We start from the raw sequence: 23,178 nt of genomic DNA, 5'->3' as shown, positions 1-23,178 counted from the left end.
CACCTTCCCGACACAAGCGGTGAAGACAAAGCAGGTGAATAAGCAAATGTGGTGAAGAAAGCTGATGGTGCCCAGCTATCAAAACATATAGCATCTGGGGTCTTTAAGGCATGAAGGTAAACAAGTGGCCATCTAGCTCAGAAGCAACAAAACCCACATGGAGGAAGCAAACCAGCCTATGTGATCATGAGGTGCTGAAGGGATCAGATTTAGGCATCATCAGAACAACACATTCTTACCAAAGTGAATGAGGTGGGGAGTGCAGAGTGGAGACCAAAGCCCATTTGTAGGCCACTGGACATACCCTTACAGAAGGGTCTCAGGGAAGAGATGAGCCAGTCAGGGTGCAATGTAGCAACGATGAAAAATACAACTTTCCTCTAGTTCCAAAATGCTTCCTCCCCCTCCCACCCCACTATCAAGGTCCCAATTCTACCTTGCATGTCTGGCTAGACCAGAGGATGTACACAGGCACAGATAGGAACTGGAAATACAGGGAATCCAGGACGGATGATCCCTTCAGGACCAGTGGTGTGAGTGGTGATACTAGGAGGGTAGAGGGAGGGTGGGTTGGAAAGGGGGAACTGATTACAAGGATCTACATGTGACTTCCTCCCTGGGGGATGGAGAACAGAACAGTGGCTGAAGGGAGATGTCAGACAGGGCAAGATATGACAAAATAATAATTTATAAATTATTAAGGATTCATGAGGGAGGGGGGAGCAGGGAAGGGAGGGAGAGGGGAGCAGGAAGGGAGGAGGAAATGAGGAGCTGATGCCAGGGGCTTAAATGGAGAGCAAATGTTTTGAGAATGATGAGGGCAATGAAATGTCCAAATGCGTTTTATACAATTGATGTATGTATGGATTGTGATAAGAGTTGTATGAGCCCCTAGTAAAATGATTAAAAAAGAAGAAGAAACATGACCTGAAAGGGCTTGGGAGAGGTGGACCTGCCATCCCTGTGGTTAAAGATCAGATAATGGAAATGGTCTGGTCAATCAGCAAAGACTGCAAAGAAAAGTCTAGGTCAGGGGACAAGGTGGCAGGGTAAAAAAGGTCTAGGCTCAAGTACTCCTTCAACACAAGAACACTTTGTTCTAGTAAACTGGCATTCCATGATGCTCATGATTGCTGAAGACAAAATGGGTACATAAGTAAGTAAACGTGGTGAAGAAAGCTGATGGTGCCTGGCTATCAAAAGATATAGCATCTGGGGTCTTGAAGATAAACAAGTGGCCATCTAACTGAGAAGCAACCCAGCCCACATGGCAAAGCACACCAACCTGTGTGATAATGAGGTGTCGATGAGATCTAAGATCCAAAACAAAATCACACCCAAGGTGAATGGTGGGGGAGTCATTAGGGAGACCCAATGCCCATCTGTAGACAATTGGATATACCCTCACAGAAAGATCACAGGGAAGAGATGAGCCAGCCAAGGTGCAGTATAGCACCAATGAAACACAACTTTCCTCTAGTTCTTTGGTACTTCCTTTCCCCAACTATCATGACCTCAATTATACCTCAAAAATGGGATTAGACCAGAACATGCAGACTGCTACACACAGAGTCTGCAACACATGGAATCCGGGATAGATAAACTCCTCAGGGTCAACAAGGAGAGTAGAAAGACCAGGAGGATTGGGGGAGGGTGGGGGAGAGAAAGGGGGTATCGGCCACAAGGATCAACCTATAACCCTACCTAGGGGGATGAACAATGGAAAAGTGGGTGAGGGATGATGGAGGACAATTTAAGATATGAAAATAATAATCTATAACTTATCAAGGGTTTGTGAGGGAGGGTGGGCAGGGGAGGTAGGGGGAAGACATGGGGAGCTGATCAGGGGCTCCAGTGGGAAGAGAATGCTTTGAAAATGATGATGGCATATGTGCAAATGGGCTTGATGCACTGGAGGAATGTATGGATTGTGATAAGAGATGTAAGAGCCCTAATAAAAGTTTTTAAAAAGAAAGGAAAGTCTAGGGCAGGGGACAGGTGGGTGTGGAGTACCGGCTCCCAGTATGAATCTAGAACAGCATCGCTTGTGCATCTCAATTCAGCAGCGTTTTCAATTGCACAGACAGGGTAGTAGCTGAAGACACTCATGCTGTGCAATGTACAACAAGGCAGTAGTAGGAGAAACCCACCAGAATCCTCGAGGGTCTGGGACTTCCTAGTGTCCTCCACGCTCACTGGCATTTCCTCTTACCTATCCTACTGGCTCTGAGGGGAGTATTGTTGGAGTCTTAATTGGCATTTCCCTGATGATGAGTGATGAGACCCCACCAGTTCGTGTGCTTGTTGGCTATTTGCATGCCCTCTTGCAGTGTGAACTCTTCTTGTTGACGTTCTGTGTGTTTTGCTACCACCTGCAATTATGTATGGTCCTTATTAAGTGTTGGATAAATATGTACTGGATTGATTCATGGTGACCAAAATAAACAAATGCAGAGGGCTCACGAAAGTAGGAGGCTGGTTGGGTTTACCTCAATTTCCTGGCTGATGTCATGCCGATATCCAAAGAACCTCTAGCACCTTAAGGGTTTGCCTCTTTGAGTCATAATGTAGATGAGAAGAATGGTCATGTTGAGGCACATTGCGAAGGGCATTCGGAAAGCTTGAAATCTTCCCCACATTTGCTGGAAACATCAGTGGTGCATGGGTGTAAACTGCTTAACTGAGACGTCCCTATGGTGTCTGGATTTCAGAATGTGACAGTCATACGTAGACCAACTGCGTTTACTTCCACTCCCCAAAGTAGTACCAGCTGGCATTGCCTCGTGCTGAGTGAATGATGACTCCTGGTGACTCCATTTGTGTCCGAGGGAAACTGTGCTCCATGGAGCTTCCTTCCCTTTTCTTTTTAATGTGTTAACTTTTTTCTTATACAATATCCAGGGTAGAGTTGAAATGATTGCTACAGGTTCTAATGTTAAGAAGAACCAGACTATAATGCAACGGAAATGCAGAGGTGAGCTGAGCAAGTACATGTAAAAATGAAGTCACAGACATGGTTTTTCTATGCAGCTTTTTGTTTAAGTTTGAAGAAAATGATAAAGGCAGCAAGCAGCCACAGGTGAAAGACCAAATAAAACAGGGGAACGAAGAGTTGCCGTGAGGAACAAAAGGCATCTGCTAAGGGTTCGAAATGCACAGGGCGGTGTGTTTGGCAGCCAGAGAAGGTGGATGGCATTGATGGGACCGGAGGACACTCAGCAGCATTTGCTTTTCCAGCCTGTCCGGCCGCCTCCGCTGCTGAGAGCTACATTTTCCCTGATGGACTCTTACAGGGCTCTTTCCAAGGACATATTCAGACAATATGAGGAACGCCTTTTCGATGTTTATAGGTGCTTTTGCACGCGTCTCAAAAATCGAATACCATTTGCTGATGTTTTCCAAACGTTTACCCATTGGTGATGTTCTACACCAGTGCCCCCCTGTAACTGGGGTGGTGATGGTAGAATCGCTCTTGGCCTGCTGCATCCCTTATCTGTAGCTTGATCTTTTTTCCTTCTAATTCAACTGTTTTGATCTTAAAATCTATTCCTACGGGGAAAATGGCGGTGGGTTGAAGGCATCATCCGAGAAAAGGGGCACAAGTCTTCCCGACGCCCGAGCCCGATCCCGAGCAGCTTGCGGAGCAGGTCGTTGGCCTTCGTCGCCACTGGGAGGAGAGGCTTGGCCCTGGCCCCAGGGGATCAATGGCACCTCTCTGGAGTTCTCAGGCGGAGATACCAGCAAGCTTGAGAAAAGGGAGGGCCCAGGGCGCGGGAGACCTGGACCGGCCTCGTCGAGGAAGCCTGACATAGGCGACTGTGTCTCCGAGGGCGACAACCACAGCTCCACTCCTCTCCCAGCGCTCCGCCCGGTTCCGGGGCCCACCTCCCCGCTCAGAGCTACTGGGTCGAATGCGCCCACCCCACCCGCTAGTGAGCAAGCTCTGCAGCCAAGGGCGCATGGCATGGGCGAAGGCCGGCTCTGTGTGTGTGTGTGTTTGTGTGTGTGTGTGTGTGTGTCCCCGGGGCAGCAGCTCTGCACTTGAACGCGGCAATGGCCACATAAGAGGACCCCCTGAGCTCAGCTACAGAGCCACAGGAAGCTGTGCCGCCCCCGCCACAGTCACCTTTTCCATTGCTCCACAGAGTTTTGAATGGCTGACTTTTAGAAATAGATTGCCAGGCCTTTCTTCTGAGGTATCTCTGGGTGAACTTGAACTTCCAACCTTTGAACTAACAGCCAGGCATATTGTACATTGGCACCGGACACGGATTATACTCACAACACCTTGTCCATTCTGCAGCCCCCTCACCCGCCATTCCCCAACCAACCTGCATACCCAGCAGCCTCTGCACCCTAACTGGAAGGACAAAGCACCGCCCAGTTGGGAGGGTTGCAGGGATTCTCTGTTGGAGGAGCTTGGAAATGCCTGAGAACAACAAAATGCATCAAGGAGCAGAGAGTATTGGGCTACAGTAAAACCAGATGGAGAAATCTCTCTATGGAACATTTCTCAAAGCATAGGATGATGGGAGGGGGGAAATTTCTCTGGTGGCAGAGTTTAAAATGTTCAGCTACTCATGAGATAGGGAGAGATAAAGGGGGCTGCCAACAAACCCAGGGACAAGGGAAGAAGACGTGATCTAAAATTGATGATGAGGAGGGCATAGGCTTCAATCGAGGGTAACGCAGCCAAGAGGAGCTACCAAAACCCAAATGAAGGCCAAACATGCTAGTGGGATGGAAGGAAAGTAAAAGGAAATAGAGGAAAGAATTGGGAGGCCTAGGGCAGGGATAGAGGTCTAAATACAGGCATGTATATATGTAAATACATGTATCTCCAATGACAGGGGAATAGAGATATGTACCTATATTTATTTATAAAGTATTACGGTAGCAGATGGACATTGGGCCTCCACTCAAGCACTCCCTCAACGCAAGAACAATTTGTTCTACTAACATGGCACTCTGTGATGCTCACCTTCCCTGACACAATCGCGGAAGACAAAATGGGTATATGAGTAAATGTGGTGAAGAAAGCTGACGGTGTCTGACTATCAAATGATAGTGTCTGGAGTCTTAAAGGCTTGAAGATAAATAAGCATCCATCTAGCTGAGAAGCAATCAAGTCCATATGGAAGAAGCACACCAGCCTGTGAAATCATGAGATGTTAATGGGATCAGGTATCAGGCATCAAAGACCCAAAACAAAACAAACAAAAAGCATATCAATGGGAATCAGGGGGAGGGCAGAGTGGAGACCCAAAGCCCATCAGTAGTCAATTGGACACCCCCTGTCAGAAGGGCCACAAGGAAGAGAAGAGCCAGTCACGGTGTGTGGGAAGCCGCAGCTCTCGCCGCCATTACAAGATGGCGCTGGGCAGTCAGGGCGGTGGCCCAGTTAAGTGGTAAACAACCACTTAGAGCATGCGCACTGCTTAGATGACGTAGTCATAACTCCACCTTGGAGTATGCTAATGAGGGTTCTGGCGAACGCACCAATCAATGCACAGCACGTCCCCATAGAGCGCATATAAGCAGTAGTAGTTTGGGGCTTCGGAGTCTTTTTCCGCATCTGCAAATCGAACTCGCATTAAACGCCTGTGGAAGAATCCTGTTGTGGCGCGTCCTTCTTGGTGGCGAGACTGAGCGTGCGACAATGGTGCAGTATAGCACCAATGAAACACACAACCTTCCTCTGGATCTTTAATGCTTCCTCACCACCCTACGACCATGACCCCAATTCTATCTTACAAATCTGTCTAGACCAGGACATGTATACTAGTACAGGTAAGAGCTCGCAACACAGGGAATGCCAAACAGCTCAACCCCTTAGGTTCAACCAGGGGAGCAGCAATACTAGGAGGGTTAGGGTTAGAGGGGAGGAGTTAGGGGGAACCAATCACAGCGATTGATGTATGGCCCCCATCCCAGGGGGACAAACAGAAGAAACGTGGGTGAAATGGGAGAGCAGTCAGTGTAAGACATGAAGAAAAAGAAATAATAATAATTTATAAATTACCAAGGAGGCATGGGGGAGCGAGGGGAAAATGAGGAGCCAATGCCAGGGGCTAAAGTAAAAGATGATGACACATATGTACAGATGTGTCTGACAAAATGGATATATGTATGGATTGTGATAAGAGCTGTAAGAGCCCCCAAGAAAATGATTTTTTAAATATATGCTCAGCTACTAACTAGGAAGTCGGTATTTCGCAGTTGGAAAACCCATCCCCCAGGTTTGAATGCACCCCACCAGCTGCTTTGGTGAGAGAAAGATGTGGTAGTATGTTTTCATAAAATCGACCTTTGAAACCCTTTGGGATAGTTCTGCCCTGTCCTGTATGGTGAGAGACAGAAGGAAAAGTGAGCCAAATGAGGCAGGTGTCCAATAGCAGGCTTTATTGGGAGGCGCAGCTGCCAGGCAACCTCAGGACAGGAAGAGCATAGCTGGGGACAAAGAAGTCACCGGCTAATATACCTTCTTGGGGAAGGTGACAGGGCTTGTGATAAGGGTTGGGAGAGCATCATGTAGCACCTGATTGGCATGATTGAATGAAGAGAGCCAAGTGGCCTCTGATACTCACAAGAAGCATCAGGGTGCGGAGTATCTGTGAGCAATAAACATGGGAGGGAAACATTTGAAATGGCCTAGCGCTGCCCCACCCTTAGTCGGACCATCAGTGAGGATGAGCTGGAATTGACTATAATGAGTTGGAATCAACTGAGTCAGGAATTGGAACTGCCTTGATAGCAGGGGGGGGGGTTGTTTTGGGGAGATTTGGAGAAAAGGGAGAGTAAGAGTGGTTGTGGGCCATTGGAGCCACTCCGGGCGGGCATCAGGTTAAGCATGCAGTCCCCTGCTGGCCATGATGAGCACACAATCACAACCCTGATGCTGTGCGTTCACTGAGCACCAGTGTATGCCAGGCACTCCCCTGGGCATCCTAAAAGGAAGATTAAAGGAAAAAGTAAGTGTCCTCGAGTCAGCAGTTCACAGGCCTACTGAAAAGATAAATACCTAGTTATATTTGAAATTAGGGTTTTACTTTTAAAAACTATCCACTGGTGTTATCTTAAAACCAAATGATCTTCTCCCTTAACTAGTAAAGAAGGTCTGCCCAGGGCTCCGCGCTTTTTTCACATCATGAAAACCCTTTGAATATCAAAGTTCGAATTACATGGGATCAAGTTGAGGACAGAAATTCCAAAGATTAGCTAGAACACTGAAGGAGAATGAGTTTGTGAAAAAGGGGAGGAACAACTCCAGAAAGGAAAGTAGAAAGGGTGGCACTCCTGGAAATAATGTAATCCATGTCACTGAATTCTATATTTAGAAACTGTGGTCACAAATGTACAATTCTGCTGGGCATGATTGAACTATGGAGTGATTTGATATGTGTGTTAATCACAATTATTAAAAAGAATGTTGAGTTGGTGTGTGCTCTACTGTGTATAGTTCAATAACCCAAATAAAATACGAATGGAGTTCTAGTGGGTAAGAGGGAAAAGTGTTCCAGAAACTTGAATGGCCATTTACAGCAAGGAATTTTAAACCTCCCCTGAGCCAGAGGGGAAACCTGATGTGTCAGAGGTGACAGGAACCCCTGGACGTGGAAGTTCTGGGGAAAGGAGGCTTCAAAACATACTTGCAGGTTTCTAGTTCAAGTAGATGGCTGGGCCAAGGTGCATCCAGCCCAGATAGCCCCAATGTAAGGCGGGACAGGACTGATTGAGGGGGAGAGGACAGTACTGAGCTTTATGTGCTCACGCCCAGGACCCAGGCCTCCTATCCAGAGGTCCTGGCAATAATTAAAGGGGTGGGAGCTGGGATGTTCGGAGGCAGGTGATAAGTCGTTTGACTCTCCCTGCATCTCTCAGACAGACCCAAGAGCCCCAGAGGGACTCACCCATTGGAGCGCACGTAGTGAAGACCCAGGTACCACGATGAACTTCTGTGAGTACCCAGAGGGACCTCCCCCCCCCCCCACTCTCTCTGTTGCTCTGCTTCTTGTGATCCTGCTTTCCAAAGCAAAAATAGAAACATATCCTATCAAAAGCGTGCTTTGGAAAAGAGGGGTCAAATTTCTTGAAGGTGAAAACCTAGGGTGGATGTGTGTGTGTGTGTGTGTGTGTGTGTGTGTGGTTTTTAAAATCTATTCCTCTTTCATTAGTCCAGCAAAGCATCAGTAAGTGTCCGCTATGGAGCTGTGACCTGGGGTAAAACCAGAGAGGACAGTTCCCTGACCCCAGAGACAGCATTGATCACCGTAAGTGGGTAAAGGGTGGGAGGTGTGTCACCCAGGGCTATAGTCTAATACTGATTTCACTTTGAAAACAGTAAATGCCCATTCAGCAGCACGTACAAAGGTCCCGCTGGTTCTGTGTGCTCTGTGAAAGAAAGCAGCTATACTGGGATGCTTTGATAGCTTCTTCAACTCAAGGAGATCCCTGGGTGGTGCCACTGGTCTGTACTGTCTACTGACCTAAAGGCTGATTGTTGGAATTGGCCCAGCAGCGCTGCTAGGTTTAAAAATAAATTAATGATCTGGTCCATAAGGTTTCCAGCCAAGAGAACCCTATAGAGTAATTTTTTTTCATAACACATAGGGGGTCTGCATGCATTAAAATCAACTAGATGGAAGTGGGTTTGGGTTTGGGTTTTTCAGCTGAAAGAAGGTGAGTTCTACTTTTCCCCAACGTCAAGGACGAACCCTCTGCCCTAATCACCTGGCTCACTCTGGCAAAGCGGCAGGTGGGAGAGTCTGAGCAGCCCAGTGTCAACCTCTTCCCACTCCTGAGAAACAGTGCAAAGCACTTATGCTTCCTGAAAGGCCCAGCCAAGCACCTTCTAGTTTCCTTAAGAGCTAAGTTCGATGCTGGAGTTGTTCATGAGCAATTCAGCTCCGTAGCTGGAATTTGATTGCCATAAAGGATGAAAAGAAGGAGGTCCGTGACCCGTGACTTCAGGATGGGTCAATTCCACTTTCTCATTTAAGTAACAGGGAAGGGATAACCTGACAGTCCTATTACTTGAAGAGAGAAGAGGTGAAGAGAAGACTTTCGAGAAAGGGGAAAGATTGAATTCTGAAGTAAGTGTGTGTGTGTGTGTGTGTGTGTGTGTGTGTGTGTGTGTGTGTGTGTGAGAGAGAGAGAGAGAGAGAGAGAGAGAGAGAGAGAGAGAGAGAGAGAGATAGATTACCTAGTACTCCTGTGACTTAAATGCCACAATTGGGTTACCTTAAAGACCTACATTAATTTTTCCCACCTGAGGAAATTTCAAGTTCAAATTCAAGGTGTGGCTCCATAAGAAGGCCCTTTTTGGTCTCTTTCTAGTAGTCTCTAGTACTCAGTGTTCCTGAGAGGTCCTGGTCTTATCTCACGCCTGTGTACCATGTGTCTTCAAATGGCATCTTTTCTCTGTGCATCTCAGTGTCTATTCTGCTCTTTGGATAACTCAGAAGGGATAAGGTACAGGACGTAGGCCACTCTAGGATGGCTTCACTAGCATACCAAAAGCAAAGCCCTCTTTCCAAATAAGACTATATTTACAAGTAGAGGAATGGGATTTCAGCACATATTTTGAGTGGACACAATTCAATCTATAACAGTGTGTGTATATAGCTAAAGGAATTAGAGAACTAGACATAACAGGTTCAATGCCTCCCTGTTCTATGACAGAGGTTGCTGAAGCAGTGAGCTAATGAGTGAGGTTGCCAGAGCCAGGGCAAACGTAGAGTGGAGGGTCAGAGGGACACTGACCTTAGCCTGGAGTGTATGGAGCAACCCATAAATGGGGCCATCAAAGGAGGTCCTGGAGCACCTGTTCATATGTTCTTCCTGGTATCTAGCTTCCTCTACCTTCACTTGCCCATCAGTCATCCACATATGTGTCTGGTGAGCTGTTCTTCCCTCCTCCCCTTCATACCACACAGTGTGTTAACTGCTCGCTGTGCACTAGGTTTTTTGAGAAGGGACTCATTTCTGGTTTGAAGTGAACAGGCAGGAAATTGAGAAATGTGTTTTGTGCTTCCTTTAAGAACGAAAGGTATCGCAACAAACTGTTGACAGAGGTGAGTGACTAATATGGGAGAGGGGGTGGTTATACTCAAGAAAGGAAATAGGAATACGGGGTGAAGGGAGACTCCGGACAGGGCAAGATATGACAAAATAATAATTTATAAATTATCAAGGGCTCATGAGGGAGGGAGAGCGGGGAGGGAGGGGGAAAAAAGAGGACCTGATGCAAAGGGCTAAAGTGGAGAGGAAATGCTTTGAAAATGATTAGGGCAAAGAATGTACGGATGTGCTTTATCCAATTGATGTATGTATATGTATGGATTGTGATAAGAGTGTATGAGTCACTATTAAAATGATTTTAAAAGGAAAGAAAATAGGAATATAGAAGAGATTACGAATGGTTTGTCCCTCTATTTTTCCTTTTTCTATAATGCCACTGTTTTTTCTTGATTGTAAATGAAGGGAGAAAGACAGCCTACATTAAATATTTCTATAAATCCTGAGACTGGAATAAAGAATACGAGTAGATTCCTATAGTATCTGTTTGAGTGTGCATATTTTAAAAGGTGAGTTGGGCCAGAGGCCGGCGCCTCTCAACGTTTGCACTATGGGCAGGGACACAAAGGAAACACAAAGATGCATGTTCGCTTAAAAAATAGTAAAACAGCAATACTAAAACCAAAGACTTCTCATAAGGTCCTATCAGGAACAAATAGCACCAAGGAAGTTTTCAGCACATCCTTCCCCGGGAGATTGGTAGAAAATGAACAAGGAGAATGAGGTGGAACCCTGCTTAGAAGGTACTAGAAGGGCAGGCTCACCACCTGGCACATTCTTCACCTTCTTGAGCCTCAACTCTCTCTGGAAAATGAGGATGCTGAGTTCTAATTACCACCAGATTGAAAAGTTAAAAATCTGATATCTCCCCCCCGGGCTTGGGAATGTTGTCATCTCTCATGCACTTCTTGGTTCCTGTTGGCCTTAATTTCAAATCACGTCTTTATACCCTCCATCCTTACCCACAGGGTCTGGCAATTTGGATCTTCCAGTTGCCGCCACATCCACCATGGCTCAGTGCAACCTCATGTGTGACTGTGCCCCATAGAGCCTTCAATAGCGGAACTATTTCAGAAGCACATTTCTGGTCTTCTGAGGTGACTCTCGGGAGAGTCAAACCTCCAATATTTAAATTATCTGTAGTCTATTAACCCTAAGGCGGAGTGATGGAGGCACTCAGTGTGATGGCCCTCCTATTGAGCCAGCTGCTTGGGCAGGTAGCCAGCCTGGGATTATAGCACTGACCCCCAGGGAAGGCCAAGTCTAGCCGGACCCTTGACTAAGGTGCCCTTAGGCATGTGAGGAAAGCCATCCGGAGTTTGCAATATTCTTGCATCACAAGCCTAATGACACAAACTCTCCTCACAACAAGCATTTAAACCATCCTGAGCTTCCTTGACTTCCTAGTCATTTGCCTGACTACCATTCCCACAGCTATGTTCCCAGGGTGGTTGGCCCTCATGCTCCTGTTTCTAATGAGCCCCCGCACCCAGACCTTCAACAGCCAGCTCGTCAAGTGTTTCGAGGACCCCCAGTACGAAGAACTGGTGCGGCTGGCGAGAGACGGCCTGGGGCAGACAGTAGAAAGAAAGCGGATCGTGGTGATTGGGGCAGGCATGGCCGGGCTCACTGCTGCCAAGACCTTGCAGGATGCAGGCCACCAGGTAGGATATGGTAATGGATGGGTCATCCCTGAGCAGGAAGAGGGGAGAGAGCTGAGGGGGACAACCTCCTCCGTGAGCTAGGGCAGGGGTGGTGTCAGGGAGGGGTAGAAGGACTAGGGGATTCCAGGGATCTGACAATTAGGTTCTAAAGCCCATAAGCATTTTTTAAAAAAATAAAAGGAAAACCTCAGAGAAGGTTGTGGGAGCTGGACCTCTCTGGAGGGAAGAGACTGTGAAGGGGACAGGGCCAGCTCTGTTGAGTGCAGAAGTGTTTTTCTAGGTAACTGTCCTAGAGGCCTCGGGGCGTGTGGGTGGCAGAATCGAGACGCACCGAATACCTGGAGCACAGTGGTATGTGGAGCTGGGAGCCATGAGAATCCCTGCCAACCACAGGTAGGTGCTGGCTGAGGAAAGGGGGAATAAGGTCATCACGGGAGGAGCAGAATCCTTTCCTCGACTAGTGTCTGGGCCCAGTGGGAGAAACCTTTCATCTGGTCCCAAATGTGCCCCTACCCATTATGTGGCTCCCTGTCTGGCCCTGAAACTCTCCCAGGCTCACTTTTGAAATCTGCTTCATGTGCACCCTGTGGGAAGGCTGTTTTGAGGATCACAAAGAAAATTGGGGTGATAAAAATCCCTAGAAAGGTCACGAGTGGTTTTTTGGTAAGGAATCATTGCGGTGGTGGCTCATGACAGGAGTAATGGAACTTCTTTGTGGTTTCTGGGAGGCCCAGGTGTGATTGTGGGAGACCTGGGGTTCCCACAACTGATATGGGGCTTCTGCTGCTCAGAGGACTTCCTGCTGAGGGGACCCTGAGCAAGGGTCTTGGAGTATCCCATTGAGAGGCTCCAGGGAGGAGAAGTCCAGGAAGGCTCACCTGGGCACCCTTCATACCACCTTCACACTCAGAATGGCTGCAGTCTGGAGACCAGCGATTTCACGGAAATATGTTCTGGGTGCTTAAATGGGGCCAGCACAGAGGAGGGGTAGCCTGGTGTGGTAGTATCAGAAAACGGCTGAGGTGTGCCAAGTCCTGATCCCATTAGCATGGGGACCTAGATATCTCAGGTCTTGTCTGTGGATGGAGATCAACGGGTAATTCTAATGGCACCAGGGAATCCTCAAGGGGGCAGAGATGGTCCTCTTTGTAGGCTCCCTCCTCTAAGAATTTTGGGAGTGAGCCCAGTGAGGGTGGGCAGCTTCCTATCCTGTCCCAGCACTCTCTGGTTTCTCCTACAGGCTCTCCAGAGAACTCATCAGGAGGTTTGGACTAAAACTTGGCGAGTTCTGCCACTCCAATCTCCAGACCTGGGTGTTGGTCAATGGGGTTCGGCGGAGGATGGGAGAGATGCACGCCAACCCCCACCTGCTGGGCTACCCCATCAGAGCAGATGAGAAGGGGAAGACTGCAGAACAGTTGTTTGATCAGTCACTGAGGAAGGTGAGTGAAAGTGGCGTACAGGGTCACCCCAGTGTGGTGCCACCCCTGGCAAGTCATTGATAACACTTCAGCTTCTTCTGTTTTATCGTCCCCTCCTTTCTCATGAAAGGATTTGGCCCACCCTCATAAAAGCCAGACCATACCAGTAGGAGGTTCTTTCTCCATCTCACCACTGTGTGCCCACAACCATCCCACCATCCCCACCACCACCACCAATCTCAAAGCTCAATCAGCCCTCCTCACAGGGTCGGCCCCGCAGCAGGTCTCTTACAACCATCAGGGTGACCCCAGACTTAAGGTGGGGTGATTTGAAAACCAGACTCTACATTCAAATGCTGTCCTCGCACTTCTCTCTGGGTGACCCAGGGCAAAACACACACCCTCCTTGTGCCCCAGTTTCTGGAAAATGCAGGTCCTTGTGGAGATTCCATGTGCAGAGACAATTGGGTGAATGTGAGGAACGCAGGAAGGCAGTGTCTGTGGTGGGGGCTGGGGTTATAATCATCACCAGACCTGCGTGGTAGAGCAGGGAAACAGAGGCCAGGCCCTACTGGCGCACATTCTGCACCTTCGTTCTCTCCAAGTTGATACTTATTCAACTTTGAACACAGTTTTCCCCTTCTTCTTCATTCCTGTGCTGCCTCTGTGGAGTAGAGACCCAGGGGTCCTGGGCTCCGCTGACTGTGGTTGTTGTGAATTCTGACCGAGGGTGCAGAGTTTGCAAGGCTGTTGGCAGCAGATCTCCAGGGTGAGTTAGGGATCTAGCATTCAATCATTTGCACCACCCAGCAACATGCATAAGCACATTAAGCCTGTAGAAGCCTGCCCATTGCAGGAACAAGGGGGTAAACTGCCCTTCTCCCAGAGTCCCCAGGCTTATCGGGGAAGCCCAACCACTTCCTTTGCACACCTCCTCATCTACCACTGGAGAGGTTTCCAGTAACAGAACCCTCACACCCCTGGGGCCCACAGCTTAGAAATCAAGACTCAGAAACAAACACAGGTCAAAGCTTCGAAAGGAGAGCATTGAGCCGGGAGGGGCCGTCTAGACAAGTGGGGCGATGGCGTACGCTCGGGTGGGAGCTGAGTTCTGATGAAAGTGCCCTCATCAACACGTCCACCTTCCCTTCTTCCTGACGCCCAGGTGGTGGAGGAACTGAAGACGAGTAGCTGCAGCCGGGTGCTGGAGAAGTACGACTCCTTCTCCACCAAGGTCAGTTCTCTGGGACCCCCCCTTCTTTTTGGGACCCCCTTTCTTGCTTCTCTGGCCCCCTCTTGAAGTTCCAATGGGACCACCAGCCACAGCTCCTGGCTTGGGGCAGGAGACAGTGTTGGCCAGTCGTACAGGTGCGATTGCTAGCAAGGAAGCCTTTCCCCAGCCCCGTCAGAGGGGAAACACCGAAGGCCCCCACCTCCGCTCGAAACCTTCCCATGGCTCAGAGCATCGCAAGGGTGAGAGTTAAGTCCTCTTGTTCCCGCTGGCCTGTGCCAGTCACACCGGCTTCTCTGCTGTTTCTCACTGCAGCCAGTCCGGGCTGCCTTCTGGGCCTGCGCAATGGCTGCTTTCTCTGGCCACAAGCTCTTCCCCAAAGATCCCCATGACGGGCCCCGGTCTTCTCAGGTCACTGTCCACATGTCCTCTTGAACTGAAACATCCCTCTCTTCGCTTTGGAAGTCTCTTCTGATCTGCTTTTGCCTGTTGTATTTTCCTCCACTCTAAAAAACCAAACCACGCTCGCTGAGGTCCGCTGGATGCCGACTCGCAGGGACCCTATAGGACAGGGTGAGACCGCGCTGTGAGTTTCCGCGACTGTAACTGTCTTACCGGAATACAAAGCCCCATCTTTCTCTCTCCGTGTGTATTAACTTGCTTGTTCATTTCTGGTCCTGCGCCTCTAAAATGTAAGTTCCATGCCAAAAAGAGCCATTTTATCTGCCCAAATGTGGCAAGGCTTTTGTGCCTTATGCATACATAACCCCAAACTAAAAAACCAAACTCGCTGCCATCGAGTTAAGTCTGACTCATGGCAGCCCTATAGGACAGGGTAGAACTGTGAAGGTGGGTTTCACAGACTGTCACTCCGAATGGGAGTAGAAAGCCGCATCTTTCCTCCACAGAGCAGCTGGTGATTTCGAACTCTTAACCTTGCAGTTAGCAGTACAACATATACCACACTACCTGGACTCCTTGACACATAAATAATGCTCAATAAATATAGAAGGAAGGGAGAAACGATGAAAAAAAAAGAATGAAGGCGGAGAGAAAGAGGAAGAGAAGCAGGAAGAGGGAAAGAGTAAGGGAGGAATGAAATTGGGACGATTGCCCAAATGTCAAACCCACTGCCATCCTGTAAACTTGACTACTCCTAACAACCCGATAGTAAGTTTCCTAAGACGGTGCCTCTTTACAGTAACAGACAGCCTTAGCTTTCTCCTGCAGGGCCGCTGGAACTGAGTCGATGGAGTGAGCAAGGTGCGGGATTGCCTTCTTATTTAAAGAAGCAATTAGTAGCCCCCAGTGCCACCAAGCCTCTAGTGAGGCTATTTATTCACAGCTTGTGCATCCAGGGAGTCAGCAGCATCATTTGCATTTGGTAGAGCCTCCATGAGAGGCGTGGGAGTGGAAAGCTTTATGGTAGAAAAGGGAAGCTAGCTGTGCTCTGATTGGAGCGTGTTGGCATGGAGACCATAGGGAAGCTACCTGGAAAGCGGGCATCCTATGTGACTGGTTGGGAGAGCATACCTGGCTTTCTCTAGCTGATCTGAAATTCCAAGTGAGGAGATGGAGGGTGAGGGCTGGGGTTAGGGAAGCTGGCAGTTACTGACAAAACCCTCACCAATTTTGATAGCTAGCTACAGAAGTCACAGTTCAGTTTTCTGGACTGGCTGCTGTAGTTTATGGGCCCAAGTTCTATTTCTATATGTGGTCTGGCCAATATCTGAATATTCGGTGTATCAGAAGGAAGAGAGAGAGAGAACACAGAGATACAGGTACTGGCAAAACAGGGAGCTCAAGGACATAGCTGTGCCCATGACCTTAAACACACATTCTCTCCACTCGCTGAGGCAGTGTGCCACTTACTGAGCAGTGAGCCTGCTTGTCCAGGCTGAAGGTTTTCTCTCCAATGTCACTACAGTCACTCTTTGTCAATGCTGCTCTTCCTGAGATATTGGTGCCCCACAGGGTCGCTATGATTCAGAATTGAGTCAATGGCAGTGAGAGAGATGGTCTTGTCTTCTTGTTTAAAGAAAGATGTCGAGTCAAGAGGTTTTGCCCAATCTACTAACAGAGAGGCCTTATCTGCCTGTGACCCAGATGGCCAGCCCAGATGGTGAAAAGGGACTAACTCTGCTATGTGAATAAAAGACATTCCCTCTGCCCCTCCGTCCTGTGAAAATCACAAAGAGCCAACCTAACCAACTTTTTCAGGTCCCCACTGGCCTTGCCTGAGAGACAGGGTGGTGGACAGGGAGGGCAGACTCTGGCTGGATGGTACTCAGGAAGCAAACCTCAGTCACTTGCTGTTGGGGGTAGGAAGAGTAGGGTTGAGGACAGGATGGGAATGAATACTTGGTACCTAGATTCTTCAACTTTTGGCATGAGGAGACAATTCTCACAAGGCAGGGCAGAGATCTTCCCAATATGTCTGCTGGTACACCTGAAGACTGAACCTCAACTTCGTCAACTGTAAAACTACAGTGGACATGTCAGCAACATGTATTTAAACTGCGTGTCCGGCCCATTTACTGCAGATTTTCCCTCCTGTTGCTACTGAGGTGAGCACAGGCGTTTCAAACATGACTCAAAACACCTCCATTTGATCATCTCCGTGTGAGTAGCTCTTCCACATACTGAGGAGATAAATGGAGATGATGAAGAGATGAACTGACATGTTAATCACATACATCATTGGAATCCATCTCATATCAACAAAAGGGGGAAGTCCATTTATGAGTGGGCCACACAATTGGAACTCATGCATGGTGTTCAAGGGTCAGTTGTAAATGTTTCATGGATTGTCAGACTGCATGGGAGATTATGGAGCCCTGTGTTGTTCCATAATCAACTGTCTATTTTAGCATAACATATGAAAATTATACAGGTAGATCAATGTACAGGGCTCAAATCATGGTCATCCAGAGAGAGAGCTCTTTTCCTTTTTAGCAAGTCTGAGAATTGCCTCTTGAGCACCTTCCTCAGAGGTGTGTGTGCCACGCAGGTGCCCAGGGGCCTCTGGGTATTTTGTTGAGCGTGCCCTGTGCTCTGCCATTCCTGCCATACCCTGGGACCGGATCAAAGCGCTTGGATAGGCTTTCCTTGACTTTTCTACTCCTCACTGTCTCTCACACATTGCCCATGTCCCCTCCAAGCGTTCTGACCGGCCTGCCTTTTCTCCTTGCACACCTCACAGGAGTACCTGATAAAGGTGGGCAACCTGAGCCGTGGGGCTGTGCAGATGATCGGGGACCTGCTGAATGCAGACGCCGGCTACTATGAGGCCTTCACAGAGACCCTCCGTGCTGTCATCTCCTTCAACCAGGAGCCTCGGTGGGAAGGGGAGCAGGGAGGAAAGGAATGGGCTCGGGGTTGGTCAGTTACTAAGGCCAGCTGCAGCAGCAGCAGGACCAGGTAAGATCAGATGAGGATCCCAGAAGGAACGGCAGCACTAGAAGGCAGAGGTTATCAAACACCAGTGCGCATCAGAATCACAGGCTCCTGACACATCGATTGCTAGGCCCTATGCCTACACATTCTCAATCAAAAGATCTGGGTTGAGCCTCAGAATTTGCATTTCTAACACCCCCAGGGAGGATGCTAGTGCAGTCTGTGTGGGAATCCCACTTTGAGAACCCCTCGCAATCCCCTCTGGAGCCTGCAGATCTTGACTCTGGACCTCGCCTCTTCACCCATGTTGACAAACAGTGGTACCGCTCTGCTCCGGGAGTTTTTGCAGAGACCTTATTGGATCCTAACCCGGAAAGCTGTGCCAGTGGTCGCATGTTCTGGGCCTGGGAAGAGGCAATACACCGGGCTGTAATTTTCCTTGGCATTCGTAAGAACATCTCGAACAGGTGCAGGCATTTAGGAGAGGCCAAGCAAAGGCTGCCAACCCTGACAGGCTGAGGGGCTGCTTCATGCACTGATTGGTCTGGTCCTCTTTTTCTCCAGCAGGATGCTCTGTGGGACCCACGGCCCCAGCTCCCACCCAGCAGTTTTATTCAGAGTCAGGGTTTCACAAGCGAACCAAGAGTCAGTTCCAACTCACAGTGACCACACAAGTCTCAGAGTAAAACTAAGCTCCATGAGGTTTGCTTTCTTTTTTCCCCCCAGAAATAAATTGAGGTGCCTTTGTGAGGACTGGAACCACCTGCTTTTCATGAAGCAGTTAAGACTTCAGCTGTTTGTGACAACCAGGGACTCCTGATTCAGGGTAAATCGGTGTAAATGCAAACCATGGGCCAGCAGAAGGAAGGGACTTCCCCAAAACAGACCCGCTGGCAATCACAATAGAATGAAGGTTTTATCGGTGCTGCTAGACCCTGTCCCGGGCACTGTGTAGAAGGGACTGAGTCCCATGGTCTTTGCCTGCCTAGGAGTTGTCCGTCCTGCAGCCCTGCATAGAGGTGGCCACCCACAGGGACCAGAAAGGAGTGGTTGTGAGTTAGCTCACAGCCCACTATCCAGGCTTGCACACTCTAGCAAGGAGCTGGGTTGTCGTTAGTTGCCACTGAGTCGATTCTGACTCCTGGGAAACAGCACATGTCCAGAGGAGCTCTGGACTCCAGGGTGTGTTCCGGACAGTGGCCTTTCAGAAGCAGAGCACCACACCTTTCTTTCAGGGCACGTCTGGGCGGATTTCAATTGGCTACCTTTTGGTTAAAATCTTTGCATTTGTGATTTGTATCATCCGCGGATTTTTTCTTTTTTTTGAACTAATATTATCTCTTTGTTGTGCCAACAGTTTTATTGACACGTAATTTACATATCGTACAATTCAAGAGTTCAATTGTTCGATCATCTCAAGGAAAATTGTACAATCATCACATCCCTTTCTGAGCATCCAACGTCCCCATGGTCACATCGTCTTTAAAATGAGTTTCGCAACCACGATACAGCTGCTGCTCCCTCCCCTTGTGCCTTCATTATTTACCCCTGAAATCCCCTTCCCTCCCTAGGACCCACCCCACCTGTATATTCCCTACATACCCTTGTATCACTTATTTATTTCCTGATTTTATTTGTGTCTTTTATAATTTTATTGGGGGCTCTAACAGCTCTTATCACAATCCATACAGTATGCATTGACTCCTCCATCCAGGGACTTCTTGCAAGTGTTTACACCTCCAGAAGCCACAAAACAAACAGCAGTGGCCATCTAGCGGATTCCACCTCCTGCTGACCCCATGTGTGTTTGGTACTAGAGTAGTATTGTGCCCCCAAAATAGTCTCGATGAATAATTTGCGGGGGGGAAGTAGATTTCTAGGCCTTTCTGTCAAGGTATTTCTGTGTAGCAGTCCGATGTGTTTACCCTGCCCAGGAACTCACAGAGGAGAGGACTTTACCAGGTTTTTCTATAGCTAACAGCCACTTTCGCTGGTGGCCCCTCCTGCCAACTGCTTCTCTAGCACACAGGACCAGGGCAAGTTCACTAGAGACCCACCCTTCTGTCCATTTCAAATGGCTTCCCGCTTCCATGGTCTTTTCAGCTAACTCTGCTTCAACCTCCTTTTCCTGCTCCTTCCCAGGTTTGATGAAATCATCGGGGGCTTTGACCAGCTCCCTAGGGCCCTGCAAGATGCCCTCCTGCCCGGCACAGTGCTGCTCTACTCACCGGCAGAGGAGGTGGAGATATCCGGTGACCTTGTCCACGTCACCTACAAAACATCGGACCCACTTCGGCCTAAAGAGCATCTGACTGCAGACTATGTGATTGTGGCCAGCACTGCCAAGGCTGCTCGGCTCCTCCGTTTCCGGCCACCCCTCTCCCCTGACAAAGAAGATGCACTGCGTTCCGTCCACTACAGCAGTGCCACCAAAGTGATCTTGGCCTGCACACAGCGTTTCTGGGAGCAGGACGGCATCTTTGGAGGCAAGTCCATCACGGACCGGCCTTCTCGGTTCATATACTACCCCAACCACGTCTTCCCCAATGGCACAGGAGTCATCCTGGGGTCCTACACCCTGGATGACGACTCCTCGTTCTTCACTGCCATGAATCATGCTCGGGTGGAAGAGGTTGTCCTGGATGACCTGGCCGCAGTCCATAATCGCCCCAAAGAGGAGATCCGGGCCCTGTGCCCCTACTCCACAGTCAAGCACTGGAGCCAGGACCCCTATTCCATGGGCGGCTTTGTCTTCTTCACTCCCTACCAGTATGTGGACTATGCCAAGGAACTCTGCCTGCCCGAAGGGCGTGTGCACTTTGCTGGTGAGCACACAACTTTGCCTCATGGTTGGATTGACACCGCCATCAAATCAGGACTCAGGGCGGCACGGAGCATCCAAGAAGCTGTGCACTTGGATTTGGAAAAGAGCCCCAGAAACCAGAAAAGGCCCCACTCCAAAAGTGAGCTATAGACAACTTCAGAACACCCAGAAATTAGAGTGATTTCAAAATATAAAATATGGAAACCCTGTGTCATGATTTATCTCCATTTTGCCTAAAGATCTTAAGAGGTGTCACTTAAGACCATAAAAAAAGAGTGTAAGAAGTTATTATACCTGTGCCCTAGGTTTTGTGAGCAATGTCTCAACCCAGTTGACAACAAACCACGTGTGATCCAGCGATTAAAGCAATAAAGGGTTTCCCAAATTTAAGGTTATCACTAAGTTTGCTTTATCTACATTCTATGAGATGCCCAAATAATTACAGGGGTGAGTGGTGCGGTCCGCCTTCCGAGGGCCTGTCTGGGGTCCTCCACTCCTCTAGTATTCCTTTCATCTAAGTCTGGTCATAGCCTCCTACTCCCGTCCACACTTCTACCTCTGGTGACTAGATCCTAAGATGAAGCTCTCAGAGGCTACGGTGGGACCAGCCACATGCTGGATGCTACTCCGTGTCGCTACAGCAATCTTAGTGCGGCTAATCTACTGTCACAGGCTCCATTCGTAGACAAGGAAGACTGATTTTCAAAGAGGTTAAACACTTGCCTAAGGTCACACATGTTGGAGTAGAATGGCCCAAACCTAGACTAGCTTCTCACTTCTATGCCCAGTGGCTTTGCCTTTCTCGTGTGTGTGTGTGTGTTCCTAAATAATTAGTGATTTGGAGACATTCAGTGATAGATATTTTGAAGGTTTCATTGAATGAGTAAAACTCTCAGAATGCGCAGAGCCAAAGCACTTGACCTCCTGCCAGCCCTGCCCCATTTGCTTGTGTGTTCCTTGCCTGGAAGGCCTGAGGGAAAATAGGCAAACAGATGGAATCAGTACTGATCCAGATGAGGACTCTCAAGTAGACAGATACAGAGATGGCTGTGCAGACAGATGGACAAGTTCTGAAGAAACCCATCATTTGTCAGTGACAGGGCCTGAATTTAATCCCTAAGGGGTGATTTAGGGGTGAATAATCACCTAGAGGCTACAGGAAGGAGCCACATGACTGTAATGTAAGGGGGACAGTTCATCACCACAAGGCAACAAAGCCTTTTCAGGAAGATATGCCAAATCAACAGAGAGTTCCATTCTCCTTGGAGACTCAAGGCTGTCACAGAGTAGCAAACTATCTACAAGCCCCATTCTTCCCGGGCCTGAGATTTGGTCCTACTTTCTCCCACCACCGAGCAGTTTTAGTCGCAAGTAATTTACAGATCACATAATTCAATAGTTCAGTCATCTAGTCATTATCACGGAAAGTTGTACAATCATGTCCACATCCGTGTTAGAGCATTCTCCCTCCCTCATGGTCAAATCACCTTTAAGATACTTCATGCAATCACAGCCCACTCTGTTGCTCTTCCCTCGCCCACCCATCTTCATTAATTATTCCCAAATCACCTCTCCCTCTCTATCTCTACCTCCCCCACCCCTACATCCCCTACACCCCGTTGCATCCATTATTATCATTATGCATCCACCCCTTCAGTACATCACACCTGGGAGACCCAATAGAAAACAAACCCGCACTAAGGTGGTAAAGGCAAAAACATAACAGTGTACAGACAAAAGTTAGCCCATCACAGTTTAATGGAGGCTGGCAGACAACAGGAGACTCTAGGGCAAGCTGCTTCATTCAACATATCTATTGCTGAATGTCCTCAAGCTAACTGATAGTCATTTCAGAAACACCAACATCCTGAGACAAAGCACTGTATTACTTATGGCCCGGTAAGTCCCAAGTGAGCTGCGCAGACATCCCCAAGGACAAGCCACATGGGCCTACCCTGATGCAGCCCTCGGTGCTGGAGCAGCCGTGTGGAAATCCCTGCCCGCTCTGAGATGCTTACATTTCACTGATTCAGCTTTCCTCCTGCAGTCGGTATCATAGGGTGTGTTTTGTGAGAAGGAGGAGGACTTTATGGATTAATGTTAGACATATGGGTTAATGTTGGCTTGGGCAGCACTGGGTTGAGATGTTTTCTTGATGTGCACTTACCCTTTATATAAAACTCTCTCTTATACATATGTTTCGGTGGATTTATTTCTCTAAAGTACCCAGACTAATGTAATCATCATGTCATCTGGTCTGCCAATTTGGCTTCATTAGCTCTTACAGCTACATGCATCATGGGAAGTTTCCAGCTTGATCCCCCATCCATGGATTCGAGACTTTCCCATTTTCACATTTCATGTCTGTGATAGTCATGAGTCTACAAGACAGTGCAGTGACTTATGAAGTGCAGTGAGGGGAGGAGAAGCAGGTGCTGATGGGTGGTTTGGAAATTTTGACGAATTGGTAAATTTTAAACCTCAGATTCATAGGAATAAGCTTTGTTCTGGTCTTTTGTAAAGAAATTATTGATATATCCTCCATAAATTTTCATATGCTGTGCT

At 48.4% G+C, this 23,178-nt stretch overlaps 1 protein-coding gene across 1 annotated transcript; it reads left to right on the top strand.

The window, feature by feature from the left end:
* The first annotated feature begins 11,513 nt into the window (after positions 1-11,513).
* Positions 11,514-20,763, top strand: LOC142441188 (L-amino-acid oxidase-like). The gene is made up of 6 exons (XM_075543240.1): positions 11,514-11,741; positions 12,022-12,134; positions 12,982-13,183; positions 14,328-14,396; positions 17,596-17,732; positions 19,932-20,763. The coding sequence occupies exons 1-6, from the start codon at positions 11,514-11,516 to the stop codon at positions 20,761-20,763; spliced, it is 1,581 nt and encodes a 526-aa protein (XP_075399355.1).
* Positions 20,764-23,178: the final 2,415 nt, after the last annotated feature.

The sequence above is a fragment of the Tenrec ecaudatus genome, chromosome 2 (assembly GCF_050624435.1).
Source record: "Tenrec ecaudatus isolate mTenEca1 chromosome 2, mTenEca1.hap1, whole genome shotgun sequence".
Classification (NCBI taxonomy): Eukaryota; Metazoa; Chordata; class Mammalia; order Afrosoricida; family Tenrecidae; genus Tenrec; species Tenrec ecaudatus.
Note: the sequence above shows the minus strand (reverse complement) of the source record. Positions and strands in the feature narration are given on the sequence as shown.

What these genes read in the sequence shown, in the direction of transcription:
- LOC142441188 (XM_075543240.1), top strand. Translation starts at nt 11,514, where the DNA reads ATGTTCCCAGGGTGGTTGGCCCTCATGCTCCTGTTTCTAATGAGCCCC. An exon ending in TTGATCAGTCACTGAGGAAG is followed by an intron (nt 13,184 to 14,327) that starts GTGAGTGAAAGT and finishes CCTGACGCCCAG; the next exon opens with GTGGTGGAGGAACTGAAGAC. An exon ending in TCCTTCAACCAGGAGCCTCG is followed by an intron (nt 17,733 to 19,931) that starts GTGGGAAGGGGA and finishes GCTCCTTCCCAG; the next exon opens with GTTTGATGAAATCATCGGGG.